We start from the raw sequence: 18,986 nt of genomic DNA, 5'->3' as shown, positions 1-18,986 counted from the left end.
TGTGTGTGTGTGTGTTTCAAAGCCAAATTTTATGCCTACTTCTGGTGGGCTTCATTGGAATAAATTAAAAATGTTTTCGAGACCATCCTGGCTAACATGGTGAAACCCCATCTCTACTAAAAAATACAAAAAATTAGCTGGGCGTGGTGGCAGGCGCCTGTAGTCCCAGCTACTCGGGAGGCTGAGGCAGAAGAATGGCGTGAACCCGGGAGGCGGAGCTTGCAGTGAGCTGAGATCCAGTCACTGCACTGCAGCCTGGGCTGCAGAGTGAGACTCCGTCTCAAAAAAAAAAAAAATTTTTTTTATAGCATAAGTGTTTGAGATTAGCAAGAGTATTTTGAAAAAGTAGGTTTGTGAAGGAGAATTTATCTTATATGATATTAAAATTTACTCGGAAGTACCATAAACAGCTAAACACACACATTATAGAAATAGAAGAATTATACATAGGAATAGACAAATAGGTTGGGGAACAATCACAGAGATTCAAGAAATAGATTCAAGTTTAAATATGTTACCATATATATATAAATCCATATATATTTACTTTTATATATGTATTATGTATTTAAGTTATATTTAAATCAAGGTCATATATTTAAATTTCAAATAAGTGGGAGAAAGATGATTTATTTAAAAGATGGTATTTACATAATAGGAAGTCTACTTGGAAAAACAAAGCTAAATCACATCTTATTGTATATAAATGAAAACTTCCATTTGCTTAGGAGACAACTATTTTTAAAAATTAAAATCTGGCCAGGCGTTGTGGCCCATGCCTGTAATCCCAGCACTTTGGAAGGCCGAGGCAGATCACGACGTCAGGAGTTCAAGACCAGCCTGGTCAACAAGGGGAAACCCCATCTCTACTAAAAAGTACAAAATTTAGCCGGGTGTGGTGGCATGCGCCTGTAATCCCAGCTACTTGTGGGGCTGAAACAGGAGAATCACTTGAACCCAGGAAGCGAAGGTTGCAGTGAGCTGAGATCACGCCACTCATTCCATCCTGGGTGACAGAGTGAGACTCCATTAAAAAAAAAAAAAAAAAAAAATTAAAATCTTACCAAAAAATTCAGGAAAATATGGTTCAGCTTTAGTTAGGGGAAACTTTCCTATACGAAACTGGAAACTCAGAAGCCTAAAAGCATAATATAAAAGGTAATATATTTGACTACATAAAAATGTAAAGATTTCCATGACAAAAAGAGTAAACTTGAAAAACAAAAAATAGACTGGAAAAATAGCCACACCTGACAAATAAAAGATTAATATGCCCAATACCAAATGTATTAATAACAGGATACATGTATTAACAAGTCAACAGACAATAGCAAAATATTATAAACAGGCAATTCGCAGAAGCTGAAAAATGGTCAATAAAACATATTACAAGTTCAAACTGGATAATTTACATGGAAATGCCAATTATAATGAGACACTATCTCCCTCCACACCCACTTCTTGGATTAGCTAAAATGAAACACTAATAACATCTTGTTATCAGAGAAAAATTGAGGGAAACAAGCGCTTTCATTATTGCAGGTGGGTATGAATGGCAATAATCTTTTAACAGTGTAACTGGGCATCATCTATTCAAATTGAAAATGCACCTACCCTGGACCCAGCAATACCATTTACTGACATCTTTTTTTTTTTTTTTTGGAGACAGATCTCGCCTTCTCGCCCAGGAGTACAGTGGGCACGATCTCGGCTCATTGCAACCTCTGCCTTTCTGGTTCTAGTGATTCTCCTGCCTCAGCCTCCTGAATAGCTGGGATTACAGGCACATGCCACCACATCCGGCTAATTTTTGTATTTTTGGTAGAGACGGGGTTTCACCATGTTGGCCAGGCTGGTCTCAAACTCTTGACCTCAGGTGATCCCCCGCCTTCGCCCCACAAGTGTTGGGACTACAGGCGTGAGCCACAGCACCCAGCAGCATTGCTTATAAAGACTAAAGCCTGAAAGAACTTGCATCTTTATCAATAAGGGAATGGTTACATAAGTAACAGTTTACCCATATTCTAGACATTCCTGTGGTTAGTAAACAGAATGATTCCAATTCATTCATTTACCAAGTTTCTATTGAGGGACCACCATGTAGAGCACTGATCTAATCACTGGAGATAGGGTAGAGAGGAAATTAAAGTCACTCTCACATGGAAATTTTATTCTAATAGGGGATAAAGAGGGGTAGGTACATCACTAAACAAATACGAAGAAAACATAAATCAAGGTGAGGGAATAGAATGTGACCAGGGAGGGTGGGGGTGGGAGGAGAGGTTCTCATTTGAACAGGATGATTTGAGATATGACACTAGAGGGTAGACCTGGAGGGAGGGAGGGAGCCAGGCAGACAGTGAATGCTCTGTATAACCTGCAGAAATCGCTGTACACCTGAGCAAGATGCACAGCAATGTGCATGGGATGATCTTTTATAGGGGAAAATGTAATCTGCATGTTGTTTGTTTGTTTTTGTTTTTGAGATGGAGTCTCGCTCTGTGGCCAGGCTGGAGTGCAGTGGCACAATCTCGACTCACTGCAACCTCCACCTCCCAGGTTCAAGCGATTCTCCTGCCTCAGCCTCTCGAGTAGCTGGGACTACAGGTGCACGCCACCATGTCCAGCTAATTTTCATTATTTTTAGTAGAGACGGGGTTTCACCATGTTGGCCAGGATGGTCTCGATCTCTGACCTCATGATCCGCCTGCCTCGGCCTCCCAAAGTGCTGGGATTACAGGTGCGAGCCACTGCACCAGGCCATGTTTGTATATTTTCATAAGAAATACATAGAAGAAACATCCTAGGCTGTTAGCAATGGTTACCTCAGAGGAACAGGAAATGGAATTGGGGAGGGGAGATAAGAGGGTAGGGAACAAGGAGTATTACCCTTGAGTTGATATAGCTGCGCTTGTTTTACCTATTAACAAAATAAAGGAAAAAATTTCCCAAACTTTGGGGGATGGGGGGTTGTTTTTGCTGTTCATTACTCCTATAGGCCTCTTTTCATACCTCAGATACATACTGCACATGTCCCACTGTCCCTTCACTATTAACATTTCTGCCTCCTTTATCAGATAATGTGAGGCTGAGATTATGGCTTATTTCAAATAGAAATTTGTAGAATGACAAAATGAATGATTAGGTAATTGGATCAATCATCTTTTCATTTTATGGATCAACCACTATACTCTGAGATGGGAGGATCAAATTATCAACTAGGAGAGAAACAGGGTTCAACCCAGATTTTAAAAATGAGCCACTAACAGAACTTTTATTATCAAACATTGATTTCCCAAATGGAAGAATGACTATAGAACTATTTTCTTCTTTAATTAAAAACGGTAACCATTAGAAAAAAAGAAACTGGAATTTTACTCCTTTTTGCCTCCTCAAGTATCTTCTTCTCCTCTGTAAACCTAAACACTGAAATTCTAGTGTAGGAAAAGAAAAGAAAACAAAGAATTTTGTTTTGTTTTGTTTTGAGACACAGTCTCTCTCTGTTGGCCAGGATGGAGTGCAGGGCCACGATCTCAGCTCACTGCAACCTCCGCCTCCCAGGCTCAAGCTTCTCCTACCTCAGCCTCCCAAGTAGCTGGGATTACAGGCGTGTGCCACCATGCCCGGCTAATTTTTGTATTTTTAGTAGAGACGGGGTTTCACCATGTTGGCCAGGCTGGTCTCAAACTCCTGATCTCAGGCAATCCGCTTGCCTCAGCCTCCCAAAGTGCTGGGATTACAGGCGTGAACCACCGGGCCCAGCCAGAATTTTTAAAAAGAAAGTTTTCCTACAGAAAAACAGGAAAGAATCAGTCTACTTAGGAGTTTTTACAGTCTGGAGGAGTTTTTACCTATTCAATGTAACTGAAAGGAGATAAACGTTTTCCATAGAGAACAAATATAGTTCCCTCTCCTTGATTAAGAGAGTGGATTCCTCAAGTTCATAACTCATGCTGTAGCTGAGAAAGTTCTGATTATCTATTTAAATTGCTATACAACATATCATCATCAGCTAAGCAGATATTTTTTCACTTCAGCTACAAAGATGTCACTATGTTCTCCTTCAAAATAGCTCAGGACTCCTTATGGTGCTAGCAATGTAAGGAGGGATGACCATGAAATTACATCTTTCAAATGGGGCAGATTTCCTAATTCTGCTTACAACAAACTGTGTATCCTGTGAGTATGAAATTTACTTGAGATCAGTCTAGACCCACCAGAGGAACCGAGGCATCTTTTGGGGAATGGCAGTATTGTACACTTCTTAGCTACTTTTGTGTGTGAGAGAGTTCTGGGTATATGTGCACACGTTTGTGAGGATTAAAAGTAGAAAGAAACAGCTATAACACCCTTGAAAACGATGATAGCACTGAATTGAGAAGAACTGCCACTTTGTGTAATAGAGGCAGGCTGACCACACTTAAGCTATACTTTGTCACCTTTGATTGCCACTTTGTGTATTAGAGGCAGGCTGACCACACTTAAGCTATACTCTATCACCTTTGATAAGGCATTAAAGCCACCCCAAATATAAAGTGAACATGTACATTTCAGATGCAGCAGACAAGTTGTAAGTGGAAATGCTCAGATTTCTAACTATATAAACAGAGAAGCTCCCAGGAGAAGCTGATCAGTACCCTCCACGTTCAACTTCTGACACATTTTAGAATTTCCCAGCAGCTCGGGGACCCTCTGTCTTGTGTCCATGTTTTTCAAAGCTTTTAGCAATTCTTTTGACACCATTAACATTTGCATGGTTATTGACCTTCAATATACATTTTAACAGTATTTTGAAGATAAGCCCCAACTCAAAGACACAACTAATGTGGGAATTTCAGGCACTGCTGTATGCAAGGGGGACATTTAGCATCTCCATGTACTATTCCTTAAATAGAATCACATACACTGCCTTCTTCAACACTCAGATTTCCAGGTGTCTACATGATGAAATGGAGAAACAGTATTCTATTTTTTTTTTTTTTTTTGAGACAGGGTCTCACTCACTCTGTTGGAATAGAGTGCCGTGGCATGATCTCTGCACACTACAATTTCCACCTCCCGGGTTCAAGCAGTTCTCACGTCTCAGCCTCCCAAGTAGCTGGGATTACAGCCGTGTGCTACCATGCCCAGCTAATTTTTGTATTTTTAGTAGAGATGGGGTTTCACAATGTTGGCCAAGCTGGTATTGAACTCCTGAGCTCAAGTGATGTGCCCGCCTTGGCTTCCCAAAGTGCTAGGACTACAGGCGTGAGCCACCACGCCCAGCCTTCTCTGGTTTCTTATAACCAGGTTTCATCCTGTTTGTGTGCTTAAAATATTTATAAGGTTTTTGTCCCTGAGAATAAAAGCCAAGAAAACTACAAAAATATACAAAAAGTATTACTTAAATATTGTTTTGTAAAGAAAGGCAAAATCTCTTAAAGGGCTGCAGTTGACGGCTAGGCTATGAAATTCTAGGATATTGCGTAAGTTAAAAAAAAATGACGTAGATGGTAGGTAAGTGTGAGAAGGCAAGAGGAAGAGGTAAAGCCGTCAGTAATGTCACTACATAATTCTTAGGATCTGAAAATTACATGACCATTAATAAGATTAGCATTAATAAATATTATATGTAAATAAAACACTAGATAACATTTTAATGTGTTAATACATTCAACTTAAACACGTTTTCCCCGTTTCTTGCTTTTAAAAAAGGAAGGTGAAATACAAAACGAAATATCCTTAGCTCAGTGCTGGAAAATAGAGAACTAAATCCCCAGACAGCTGGAAGGAGGCTCCAAGGGGGAAGGAGGCAAGGGCCCTCCACCTCAGCTAACTCGCACACCCTGACTGTGGCCGCATTGCTCGGCATCATTAGTACCTTCCCCTAAGGCTTCTGAGCCTAATAAAATTATTAGTATGTTTTAAAAATTAGGTGTTCTTTTCATAAAACGTGAAGTAGCCATAGTTAAACTATATTAAACTAAATGACGTTTGATATTGAGACCCGGCACACAGCAGGTGCTAAAGGAGCATCCACTGAAGAAATCAACTGGGAATCAATGAGACTCAGACACTCTCCTTATCAAACAACTGTATAGTTCTTTAAGTCTTGCTATAAAATACACGTAGTAGTAGAGACGGTTATTGTTTGTTCTTTTAATTTATTATTTTATTTTATTAGGTATGAGGTTTCACTTTGTCACTTTGGCTGGAATGCAGTGGTATGATCATAGCTCACTCCAGCCTTGAACTCCTGGGCTCAAGCAATCCTCCCACTTCAGTCTCCTGAGTAGCTGACACTACAGATGTACATCACCATGCCCCGCTAATTTCTAAACTTCTTTTGTAGAGACTGGCCCTTGCTATATTGCCCAGGCTGGTCTTGAACTCCCGGCCTCAAGCAATCCTCTGCCTCAACCTCTCAAAGTATTTGGATTACAGGTGTGAGCCACTGTGGCTGGCCTAGTTTTATTTTTATTTAAAAGAAAAAAATGCATGTGAAAAAGTGGTTCTAATCTTCCTACTTTTTAATCCACCGTGAAATCTATTATGTCCATGTGTTTATAACTCAAATTACTGTTTACTTAATGAACATTTACACAAAATGAGTTTAACTTTCATGAGAATATAAAACGCCTTCTGGAAGTTTTGTATTACATATTTTAAAAGTATATCAGAGGCCAGGCGCAGTGGCTCATGCCTGTAACCCCAGCATTTTGGGAGGCCGGTGTGGGTGGATCACCTGAGATCAGGAGTTCAAGACCAGTGTGGGCAACATGGTGAAACCCTGTCTCTACTAAAAATACAAAAATTAGCCAGGTATGTCAGCGGGTGCCTGTAATTCCAGCTATCGTGGGGCTGAGGCAGGAGAATCACTAGAACTTGGGAGGTGGAGGTCACAGTGAGCCAATATCACGCCATTGCACTCCAGCCTGGGCGACAGAGCGACGCTCCGTCTCAAAAATAAATAAAGAAATAAAATAAAAGTGTATCAGAGAAGTCAGATTTCCAGACAAATAGTAATAAAGCCTGATAACGTAAAAATGAACAGTGCCAATATTCTTTCTGGGACTGAACTTATGTGTGTTTAGATTTTAAAAACGGTCCTTACTAATTAGGTCAAAGAAGCAGCAATATATTACCAAGAATCTTCTGTTTTGTCTCATCCTATACATCACAGAAAAAAGCTCAACAAAATAATCTGTGGCACAAATGCAATGCCTCTATCACATTCACATCTGCAGAGTTCCTAGCTCCTAATGCGATGTTCTCCAACCTGGCCAGTTCGTAAGAAACAACCGTACTACATGTTAGTACCACGGATTGCTGGCCTCCTGACTAGGCAGACCCGGGGTGAAACCTGCAAATCTGTTTTCACACTCTGTCCAAGTGACTTTTTGACACATTTTAAAAAGTAATGTCTTGGTAGACTCTCATCCTGTACTTTGTCTTAAAAATTCAGAACCCAAATTGTTAAAAACGTGACAACAGGACCCTATAAAAAACAAGAATGGTTTAATACGAGAAGAGAAGCTTATTGGCAAAAATATTCATTACTTTTATATGGTTTTGTTTTTTAAAAGGATATTCTAAGTAACTCCATAGCTACCGAATCAAGGGAGAAAATGGCATAAGTTGCTGTAAGGTAAACAATAGAACATAAACGTAAGAGCTTCTTACCTTTCAGGGTGATTCATAATGCCATAGACTATGAAAAGACCCTGAAATTCCTCTCTCCTCTCTCATTTTAAAATCTTTACTAACATACAAAAAGAGGATTAAAGGGAAAAGAGAAGTGAGTTCTGAAACAGGCAGTTTTGGCCAGGAGGAAGATTGAACTTTACACTTACTGAAGGTCTATTTTGTGTCAGGTCAATTATCATTTGGCCCACGCAGCATTTTGGTAAAATAGGTGTCTGAAGTTCAGAGAGGTTAAGTGACTTGACCAGATGGATTTAGCTTGTCAGTTTTAGAGCTTAGAACCTAGGTCTAGGAAAGGGGCGTTGGGAAGAGATGAAGTCACACAGACATGGACTTCAACCACTCTTTAGCACAGTGTCTTTGCAGACTGCCTGACACATGAGTGGTGGTTGATAAATGGATGAGTAATGAATAGATTTGCAAGTGCCTTGGTGGAAAAGGTGACCTGACTTCTCATTGATCCATCGAAGCAACAGGCCTGATTACAGAGCCACTAATGTTCTATAGCCTTCTTGCCTCATAAATAAATGATACATTTCTTAAGCACCTTGTAACTCAGTTTATTTATAAAAGATGGGACAACACTCTCTGTGACTGAGGTTTTGTTACAAACAATAAGAATCATAAAATGCTTTGTAAATATAAATGGTTATGGAGACCATAATACAATGAAGCATAAATAACATGACTGAAATCATGTTCTGACTAAATGGGTTATTCTTAATGCTTTCAAATGACCATCTTGATTAGTTTTTGCCTCACTCAAAATTAGATTTCAAAGGCTATTTGTGACCTGGGGGGTGTGAATAGTCCATGGAAGGAATACAAATGGCCTCAAGGTTTCCCAAAGGATGATTTCTGTATCAAGGTTAATTTCTAGTCAGATGCATGCCTTGCTCAGTTCCTGTAAAAATGGGGTGTTTGATATTGAGAGGTGAAAAAATAAAGGATTTTTAGAATGTTAGATTTCAAAAAGCAAGTTATAGCATCGTAGAAAGTCACTGTAGACAGGTGCACAGGGTTGAAATCTAGCTCTGCAGTCAGTGCACCTGGACCTTAGGCACGGTCCTGACCTTCTCTGAGCCATATGTTCCTCATCTATGTGATTAGGATGAGAAGTTTCGTCTGGGATGGATATGAAAATAAATGATAGAAAATCACCCAGCACAATTCTGTTCATATAATAACTTAGAAAAGGTATATATTCTTTTCAATACCACACAGCTTTTGAGAGCAGCCAGAGAGCCAATCTGTAGCAGATCTAAGGGAATACACAATTTAGATTTTTAAAGTAATTCTCTACAAAGTATAAATCTGAATTGCTATCATTTCCATTTCCTTCCATTAAAAAATCACCAATTACTGAAAGTTGAATATCAAATAAGTTGAGAGAAATGAAGAAAATAAAAAAGAAATCTATAATATTCAACTCTAGTTGTAGAATATGTAGAACAACATAGCATTTGTAATATATTCACTGAACTAGTTTAGAAAACTACAGGCATTTATCCCTTTGGAATTAAAGTTCAGCTCCATCAAAATATGCAACTTTCATAGTAAGTTCACCTAAGATGTTATAGGGAAAAATCCTCAAATGATATAACTTGATCCTTCTTCCTTGAAGTAAACATCATAGAGATCTTTTCAATTTTTTAAAAAACGTTTATTTTAAAATAAATTCATGGGGCATGGCAAAGATAATACGAAAGGCTCCATGCACCTTTTATAATTTTAGTGTTGAACTCATATAGTTATTCAATTCTGTCATCTGCTTTATATCTATTTGGGTCAGCATTATTTCACATCTTTATTCAGGGTAGAGACCCTCTTTGTTGTTTAGATTTGCACAGTGTAGTAAGTGCTGATGATGCAGAATGTCTGGAAACAATGATATACCTGCTTGTTTTTCCCTCCAGTTTTAGCAGTCTATTAATATAATTTCTGACAATCATATATTTTTAAAGCTATTTTTAGAAGATTAATTTTTAATCATTATGTGCTTATGAGATATTACTTTAAAAATCAAGGAGAAATGTGACTAGTTTTTGAACACTACCTTCAGTGTTGATGTTTAAGATTACTTTGTACTCTGTGTGTAGAATGACTATAACCTACCCCAGAGCCTTCCCCAGGCCCCAGACTTCCTCTCCCCATTTGGGGTAGCCTCTCTTCTTCCAGAAAGTTTTTCTCTCTCTTGGGTATGGGTCACTGGATTATTGAGAAAAAGTGTCACCAACAGGGGGGCATATGCCTGACACAAGTCATTATTTCTCATTCATTCAACAGACTATGATGAAGTGACAACTCTGTATCAAGAGTTGTTATATGCATTGGACATAATGGCTGTCAACAAGTCAGAGCTGGTCTCTGCCCTCTTGGACTTTTGCAGTGCACCAAGGAAGATATCAAAACTCAAACTTGCAGTTATGGTGCTGTGGGTGTATTTACCAGTTTGATCTGAGACTGGGGTTTAGGGAGGACTTCCTGGAGGAAGAGAAGTAGGGGATGTCTGGCCACGTTGGAATAATCTTCTAAGGTTTTCTTTTATGACTGCAGATTAAGAGACTTACATTTGCTTACTTTTCCATTTGTGCAAATAAAAACATGGTTTCAGGCAATTAGTCCCCATATGTCACTTTTTTCACCCCATTGTTTAAGCCATTACTGTTACATCTAAGGGGAAATTCAATTAATATGATTCTATCTTCAAAATCCAGGATCATAAATAATGTCTTAAACACCATGAATCAATAGCCTCGCATGAGCAGCAAATACAGAACACACTAAACTCTAAAAGCTTAGACCTGCAGTTTCTGGCACATTGGTCTCTCTGTTCACATCAACACTAAAGGTAGCAGAGGCTCATGTCCAACCTCTTGGACCTGCTTCACTGTGCTCAGAGGACTAAAAGCTCTACTGTGCCTGATATGGGGGGTGGGGGGCAGGATGGCTGATGTCATTATTTTGATCCACCAATGTTTCATAAAGACAGGTAATTTCTGGCAAATCCATATATACAAATGCATTAAAAACTTGCCCTTATTAATGATCATTTGCTTTGGTCTAATTTTCATTTCTAAACTAGAATTTTTACTTCTATACTAGTTTGGGGGACTGTTCTGGTACAGTTTCCTTTCCTTTACAACATGATGGACATCATTCAATTGATTTAAAATGTCAGTTTATGGCAATAGGCTGAAAGTCAGTATTTTGCTATATTTTTTTTTTTTTTTTGCACCCCAGCCACAATCCTGATTCGGTTAAATTCCATTTTTATTCTCTCCTTTGGAATTTTTCAAAACTGTTACTAGATTTCTCCAGCAGAGGGTGCTGTGCACAACATAAAGCTACGTATTTCACTTACCAGTGCTCAACTGCTTCCACAATGACTTGACATTTTAAGACTACATTGGTCTCATAGCAAAAACAATTAAATTATATTGAAATGAACCCAAGTGGCAACTTCTGAGAAATCCGTTTCTAAGATATTGTTTATGTAGTCAGATAGTAAATTTACAAAATTTATTTTCTGTTACTTAGCAAGTATCAATTTCCCCTTTCCTGTTTCTGTTTACAAGAAAATAGTGTAATTATTCAATCTAAAATGTATTCTCTTAAAAACTTCATTTGCTCTCATTGGAAAGTTCAGCAATGATAAGAAAATATCTTCCTAGCATTGTAAAATTGTTTGGGGGAACTTCAGCAACATTTTGTTCCAAGATAGTGATTGGGATTTTTAAATAATGGCATAATTCATACATAGTCAAAGCCTTCTGTGTAATACTTAGGTAGCAACAATTTTTATGTTAAAACAAAATAGATACGTAAAACAAAGCATACACACTGTCCAGACAGGCACTGTCCAGTAAAAATATAATGTAAACTGGGTATGTAATTTTAAATCTCCTATAGCCACGCTAAAAAATAAAAATAAACAGGTGAAATTAATTTTTTATTTCTTTTTTAGAGATGAAGTCTATGTTGCCCAGGCTGAGTTCCTGAAATCCTGGCCTCAAGCAATCCTCCCACCTCAGCCTCCTGAGTCACTGGGATTATAGGCACGTTTTATTTAGATTAATATATCCAAAATATTACCATTTCAATGTGTAACCAATGTAAAAATTAATAATGAGATATGTATTTGGAGAAGGGTACTCATCTTCATGTATCTGGTGTATTTTACATTTGCAGCGTATTTCCATTTGTACTAGCTTTATTTCAAGTGCTCTGTTGTTCCATGGAGCTAGTGGCTACTGTACGGGACAGGGCAGGACTAGAATATTTCTGGAGCTTTTGATTTGTAAATTAAGCACCTCTACAGGAGGAAGGACTTCTTCTACCAGAAAACGCTCCCAGATCCAATAACTGTCAACTACAAAACACCCTTTGGGGTCGGACTTTGGAGGTGTAATTTTGAACATGTTTAATTCAACTTTGTGAGTTTAATTAAAGTTTTCATTAAACTTAAAAAGTGAATTCAGTTCGGTGCATTATAATTTGGTGGGGGGAATGAATGTTTGTTTTCTGTTTGCAGCATCTTTCTCTCTGCTGAGAAAACAAAAATTGACAAAGACTAGAACAAGATCTATGTCTGCTGCCAAAGTGAAAAGTTGTTGCTGTTGCATGATACCTTAGTGGTGACGGCAGGTTCTTCACACCCAGACCAACCGTCCTTTGTGCGATTCTAGCCTCTTCAATAGATCTTTGCTAACACACCTACTTCATTAGCAAAACCACTGATGTTTTAGTCCCTGGGCTTGCTGGCGATAAGGAGTAACTTTTAATTCCCCCTTATTTTGCAGCTATTGTTTTTCCTGAATATATACCATGTGTCATACAAAGAAATGAAGATGTGCCTTCATTAGTAATGGGAAATTTAAATACTAGCTGACATATATGTGTCTCTTTTGTTCTACACAAAGCACTTTCACAGGCATCATTCATTTGAGAGCATACAGAGGCAAAGGAGCAGTGCAGAGAGACAACTAGGTGTGGAGACAGAAGTCCAGGTTTTGGAAGACTAAATCTATTTACTGTTTCCCAGCTGGGTGGTGGTAATGTTGAGTGTGTGTCACCATAATCAACCATGACCAGGGCTTTCACTAGCTGATGTAGTGTCTTTGTACGATTTGGAAAAGGGTGCCCACTTGGGGTGTACACGACCTTGTAGGTATACAGCTTGGCAACTAGATAGCAGCTTTGAGCAAATTAGAAAAAAGTACCCCTATGTCTTACAGGCCAGTATCAGGGCAGATGGCTTGACAAGTGAAAAGGGCAGGATTTCAGACCCCATTTGCTCTCCTGCACAACTTACATGGCAGCTGTGACTATGACTAAACACTGATTGATTCTCATATATCAGGCATCATGCTAGGAACTTTACATATATTAGCTCATCTATTCCCTATTCGTTCACTATTAGACATCCTCACTTTACACATTTAAACCAAGGCTCAGAGACTGAGTGCTTGGTTACAGTCACAGAAAGAATAAGTGGTGGGGCCAAGATGAGAAGTCTAGTCTGTGTAACTTCCATAAATCATGATCCCAACCACCACATTACATGGGGCAAATTATCCTTCCCAGGAGTTATTCTAACAGCTAAATTTGATTGCATACATGGAAAGGCTTCACACATTTTAACACACTAAACCGATCTTTACAATTGTGTTAATAAAAATCAGTGATCAGAATATTTGCTAAGATGATTTTTAAATACTTGAATGTTAAGAATTTCAAAGACGAACCTACAACAGAACTGGTTATAAAAGTAGCATATAGATTGGTTATAAAGTAGCACATAGAATTCATCTGTGGAGAAGGGGGTTGATAAAAATAGACATTTATAACAAGACAGGCATTATCAAGGGTCACTTGCCACAGATGACGGATAAAGCTTAATTGTTATGAAATTAGTATGTTATATTAAATAATGGTAGGACAATTTATTTCTCTTTTTTTTTTTCTGAGACAGAGACTTGCTGTCACCAGGCTGGAGTGCAGTGGCGCGATCTTGGCTCACTGCAACCTCCGCCTCCCGGGTTCAAGCGATTCTCTTGCCTCAGCCTCCTGAGTAGCTGGGACTAAAGGCACACACCACCACACCCAGCTAATTCTTGTATTTTTAGTAGAGATGGGATTTCACCATGTTGGACAAGATGGTCTCAATCTCTTGATTTCGTGATTCACTTGCCTCGGCCTCCCTAAGTGCTGGGATTACAGGCGTGAACAACCGCACCCGGCCTATTTCTCTTTTTTAAGGAAACCTTGAGTGATCTGGTCACTGATTTCATTCAGAAACTATTTTTTATCTTGTTAATTAACAGTTATTCAGTAGCAAAATGGGAGAGGAACAGAGTAGAGAGGAGAAAAGAACATAAAAAAGATGAAACCTCTTAAACTATGTTTATGCTTTTCTCTGAACTAGAACTTTGAACAGTTGCACCTTCAAGGAAAAGGATAAGTTGTCTTTTTAAAAAGACAGATTTGGGTTTTATTGTTGCCGGTCTGTTTTTGAAGAGAGGAAAGTTCTGACAAGAATGAAGTGTGGTTGGGGATATGAAAAGAGTGGCGAGAAGGGCTCCAGTTTGGCATACAATTTGATTAACTGAGCTTTAATTATAAAATGTGCGTAATGGTTCCTTCATTACTATTAAGTTTAATACATGAAGAAAACCTGTGCCTTGAAAATTCCATCCTCATTTTTGCTCTAGTGGCCTCCAGTGTTTGATTCTTTAAGCCTGGAAGTATTTGCATTTCATCTAATTGTCTAAAATGGAACCAAAGTTTATCTGGTCTTTAAAACTGTGGCAAGGAAATGCTATCCAGTTTTTCCAAAATAGCTTATAGAATCCAAGACAGAAGATTATATCATTGTTTCTTCATACCTTGGAATACTACGCAGCCATAAAAAAGAATGGGATCCTGTCTTTTGCAGGAACATGGATGGAGCTGGAGGCCATTATCCTTAGCAAACTAATGCAGGAACAGAAAACCAAATACTGCATATTCTCACTTATAGGAGGGAGCTAAATGAGAACTTGTGGACACAAAGGGGAACAACAGACACTGGGGCCTACTTGAAGGTAGAGGGTGGGAGGAGTGAGATGATCACAAAAAATAACTAGTAGGTACTAGGCTTAGAACCTGGGTGAAAGAATGATCTGTATAATAAACACTGGCCACACGAGTTTACCTATGTAACAAGCCTACACGTGTAGGTTTGAGTTTAGTTCTCAATCTTTCTGAGCCTTAGTTTAGGCTGAGGCAGAGAATTGCTTGAACCCAGGAGGCAGAGGCTGCAGTGAGCCGAGATTGTGCCACTGCACTCCAGCCTGGGTGACAGGGTGAGACTCCATCTCAAAAAAAAAATACTTGACATCTCTGAACTTCAATTTCTTTATAAGTAAGGTGGAATTAAAACCACCTGATTTGCAGTGCTATCCTTTCTTTTGAAATTTTCACATATGAAGGTATTTATCAGTGCCTCATGAATGCTAGACACTCAACAATTACTATTTTCCCTCTACCTTGCTGTAAAGACATCTTTAAATTCATGGTAGGTGGTAATTGTATCTTATACTAAACCTTTGGCATGACGATTTTTTCTATAGAATAAATATAATGGTGATAATAACTCATAATTATCAAGGGCTTACTACATAACAAGAACTGTATTTCATATGTGCCTCACCTAATTATTCTATTTATTCTCAACAATAACTGCAGGAAGTTAGGAAGGTAATCTCCATTTTGCAGAAGAATCAGAGGCTCAGAGATCAAGAAATCTGCACGAGGTTACTCCTCAAGTACCCTACAGTTCATCTCGCTCCTTTGTTCACGCCTTGAAACCGACTGGAGACTATGCTGAGTGCATTCCAAAAATCAGTGAATTAAAAAAGAGTGGATTTCCTGGAATATGAATTATATCTCTAATAAAGCTGTTATTTAAATAATTCCTAATTTGGAGTGATTAGGAAGTGAGTATAAAGGAAGAATTAGCTCTGATATTTTTCTTTTGGCATCAGACTTTATGGTGAGCCTGTTCTCTAATTTTTTTTTTTTTTACATTTTTAAAGGAAAACTTTGTATCAAACACATATTCTCAAAACCAGACTATTCCCAATGTCTACTAAGAAAAACTGCTCTGGTTCTTAGGGTCAGACAGCCTGAAGAAGTTGTGTATGATAAAGTGACATGCTCAGACATACCAGTCTTACTAAGTCAAAGAATAAGACACTGAAACACCGCAGACTCCAATAATTACCCTGAAACATTTTTTAGAAACTAATTACGGCCCAAGAGAAATTAAAAATTTATGAAGGATACTGAAATTATCTGGGAGAAACCTGAAAAAGCTGAAAGAGTCCAGAAATAATTCCAAAAAGAAAATGTGAACATATTTTCTTCAAAATGCTCAGCATGCCTTGCATACCTTCCATTATTATTTCACCCTCTGTTTGCCCATTTTTGACTTAGAAAACTTTCTTTGGTATTGGAAAGACTGATGTATGTGATTAAAGATGGAATCATCAAAATACTTACACTTCTATATTACGGAGAACAAAGTTTGTTAGACTAAATGGAACTTCATGCCTTATGATATAGAAAACAGCAATAAAAGCTGAAAAACTTGGCCAGGTGTGGTGGCTCACGCTTGTAATCCCAGCACTTTGGGAGGCAGAGGCGGGCAGATCACGAGGTCAGGAGATGGAGACCATCCTGGCTAATACGGTGAAACCTTGCCTCTACTAAAAATACAAAAAATCAGCCGGGCATGGTGGTGGTCGCCTGTAGTCCCAGCTACTCGGGAGGCTGAGGCAGGAGAATGTTGTGAACCCGGGAGGCGGAGCCTGCAGTGAGCCGAGATTGTGCCACTGCACTCCAGCCTGGGCAACAGAGCGAGACTCCGCCTCAAAAAAAAAAAAAAAAAAAAAAAAAAAAAAAAAAAAAAAAAAAAAAAAGCTGAAGAACTGGAGTCCTAGCTTAAAATATAAATGTGTGAAATTCAAGTCCTGTTTTACATAATCTAGTCATTCCTTTAATTTCTGCCTGCAGACATTTACAGAACCAAGGAGCCATCATTATTACCTTCATCCATGCCATTAAGTAACTCGGTTAAATCTTCATTTTTGCTGTCAAACTGATGCTCCTTCCAAGTTTCACCATTTTCACTTCGAAGAACAATGAGTTCTCTCTCTTTTCCTCTCATGGACCCAAAGTGAGGGATTTCCACTATGACAGGGCTGGAAAAAAAATCCACATTATTTTGGTATCAAATTAAATATATTTAGAGTATCGTACTTAAAAAATGTTTCATTAACAGTATTCATTTGAAAATCAGAGGTGCCACTAAGGTTGGGAATGATTTCAAAGCTGCAGAATCATTTGCTAATTAAAGAATATTTTCGAAGCCTGATAACATGCCATCATTCATTCACTCACAAACAGTTCTTGGAGGACTACCATATGTTAGGCATAGGATTTAACAGGAGAAATTTTTCAGTACATATAAATAGGAATTTTGAATCAGAATGGAAAGTTATTAAAGTAGACCATAAGAAAGTTGGTCCATTTTTAAAAGACACAATAGGTATATTATACAAATGCTAATGATTTAAAAGGACACAGTCATTTCTTTAAAAAAAATTCTATAAAGTTCCTAGTTTGAAAGATGATTGCTGTATTTTCTCCTTAGCAAGAAAACAATCAATATGATAACGACTCCTCCAACAGGCAGATTCCATGCCTCTCATGGCCATACGGTTAAGAGAGTTCCTGTGCTTTTCAATTTGTGAAATGGTAGTAGGTAGCTTCAATTCCTGGCTCTAATATAACCTGCATAGGAATACTTACACTTTCTGAAAAAGTACTTGTTGGTTTGCAATGGTCATATAACGACACAGTAATTTTTGACAGTGTCCTTTTGCAAAGGAATGTAAAAGAATGGCTGCAAATTGAACATAGCCAATCAAGCCACGGGAAATAATTTTGTTAAATTTTAAAATAGGATAAATACTAAAAGAGATGAATGGAAGTAAGCAGACCACAATCACACACAGTTTATGTAGTTGGATTGTGCAGCTTTATTTTATGACATTTAAGTAGACAGTATCATTATTCTCCTACAGAGGTTGTATGAAACCCCACTTCTTAACCTATGTGTTTAGGTATATGTGATAACGGAAGATACAGACTTAAATAAGTAAGAGCAGAAAAAGGGATCATCATTATAATGATCAAATAACATAAATAAAAACATGAATATCGATTTATTGGAAGAGCATTCGCTTAAAACGGGGATGATAAATATGATCATTTTGCTTTTGGCAAAATCAGAATTCAAATTAAAGATTAAAAAATAATTTTTATAATGCCTTTATTCTTCAATAGGTAGAAACAAAATCAAGTGTTCTTAGCAGTATTCGTAATTTCAAGATTAAGGTATTTACAAGAGTTTTTAACTACACCTTATAATTAAACATTAAATAGTATTTAGTTTTGAGAACAAGATACAATCTTTGCAGGTTAATGTGTCAGATACTGTCTCTGTAAATATTTAAGGAATGTGGCTTTATGTATGATGCTCAATGATATTGGAGAGAAGGTATGAACAAGGGTCTTTGACCAAGGTGAAAGCCAAGCATAGCTTTTCATTAACAGGGTTCTTCATGCAGACTGCCAAGGCAAATACAACAATCAAACAGACAAGCGAACAAACAACAAATACCAGTGCATTTCAGCTTAAACAAAACCAAACAAAACAATTTTATAACTTTCAAAGAATATTCTATCTGCTGTCTATTTACTTTTATTTAAATATCTTATTGTCCCAATACTTTTCAAAATCAGTTTACTTATTGATGACTTCTTCTCAAAGCCCATAAAAAATTACACAGTACTCATGTGCTTTTAAAAGATCTGATTACACACACATACATGCACGCACACACACACACAGGTGTACAGACATGTAATTTATAGCAAATTTTGACTCAAAGCCTGCAAATACCTTCTCTTACACTGGGTTAAAGACTGTCGCTGTCTTTAAAAAGTATCATATTCAGAAGAAACATTTCAAATTAAAGAAAGGTTTACAAAAGCACGAAGTTATGAAAGCAGAATGCTTGCAGTGAATTCCACATGCTTGAAAAGCACAAGATAGGTAGCGGTGCTACATTAAGTCAAGCCACTATGATTTTTTTTTTCTTTCAGTGACACACATCAACTGAAAGCATTAAAAAAAAACTTAAAAAAATAAAAATAAACTTAAGACAAGAATCAGACCATGGGTGTGACAGAAA

General features: G+C 37.8%; 1 protein-coding gene across 6 annotated transcripts in view; it reads right to left on the bottom strand.

Moving 5' to 3' along the window:
• Nucleotides 1-18,986, bottom strand: part of ANK3 (ankyrin 3) — a 707,282-nt gene that overhangs the window by 62,479 nt on the left and 625,817 nt on the right. For all 6 annotated transcript variants that reach the window (XM_025395913.1, XM_025395911.1, XM_025395909.1 and 3 more), the window contains one exon: nt 16,774-16,928. In XM_025395913.1, coding sequence (XP_025251698.1) covers nt 16,774-16,928 — 155 coding nt within the window. The remainder of the gene's footprint in view (nt 1-16,773; nt 16,929-18,986) is intronic.

This window comes from Theropithecus gelada, chromosome 9 (genome assembly GCF_003255815.1).
Source record: "Theropithecus gelada isolate Dixy chromosome 9, Tgel_1.0, whole genome shotgun sequence".
NCBI classification, from domain to species: domain Eukaryota; kingdom Metazoa; phylum Chordata; class Mammalia; order Primates; family Cercopithecidae; genus Theropithecus; species Theropithecus gelada.
Note: the sequence above shows the minus strand (reverse complement) of the source record. Positions and strands in the feature narration are given on the sequence as shown.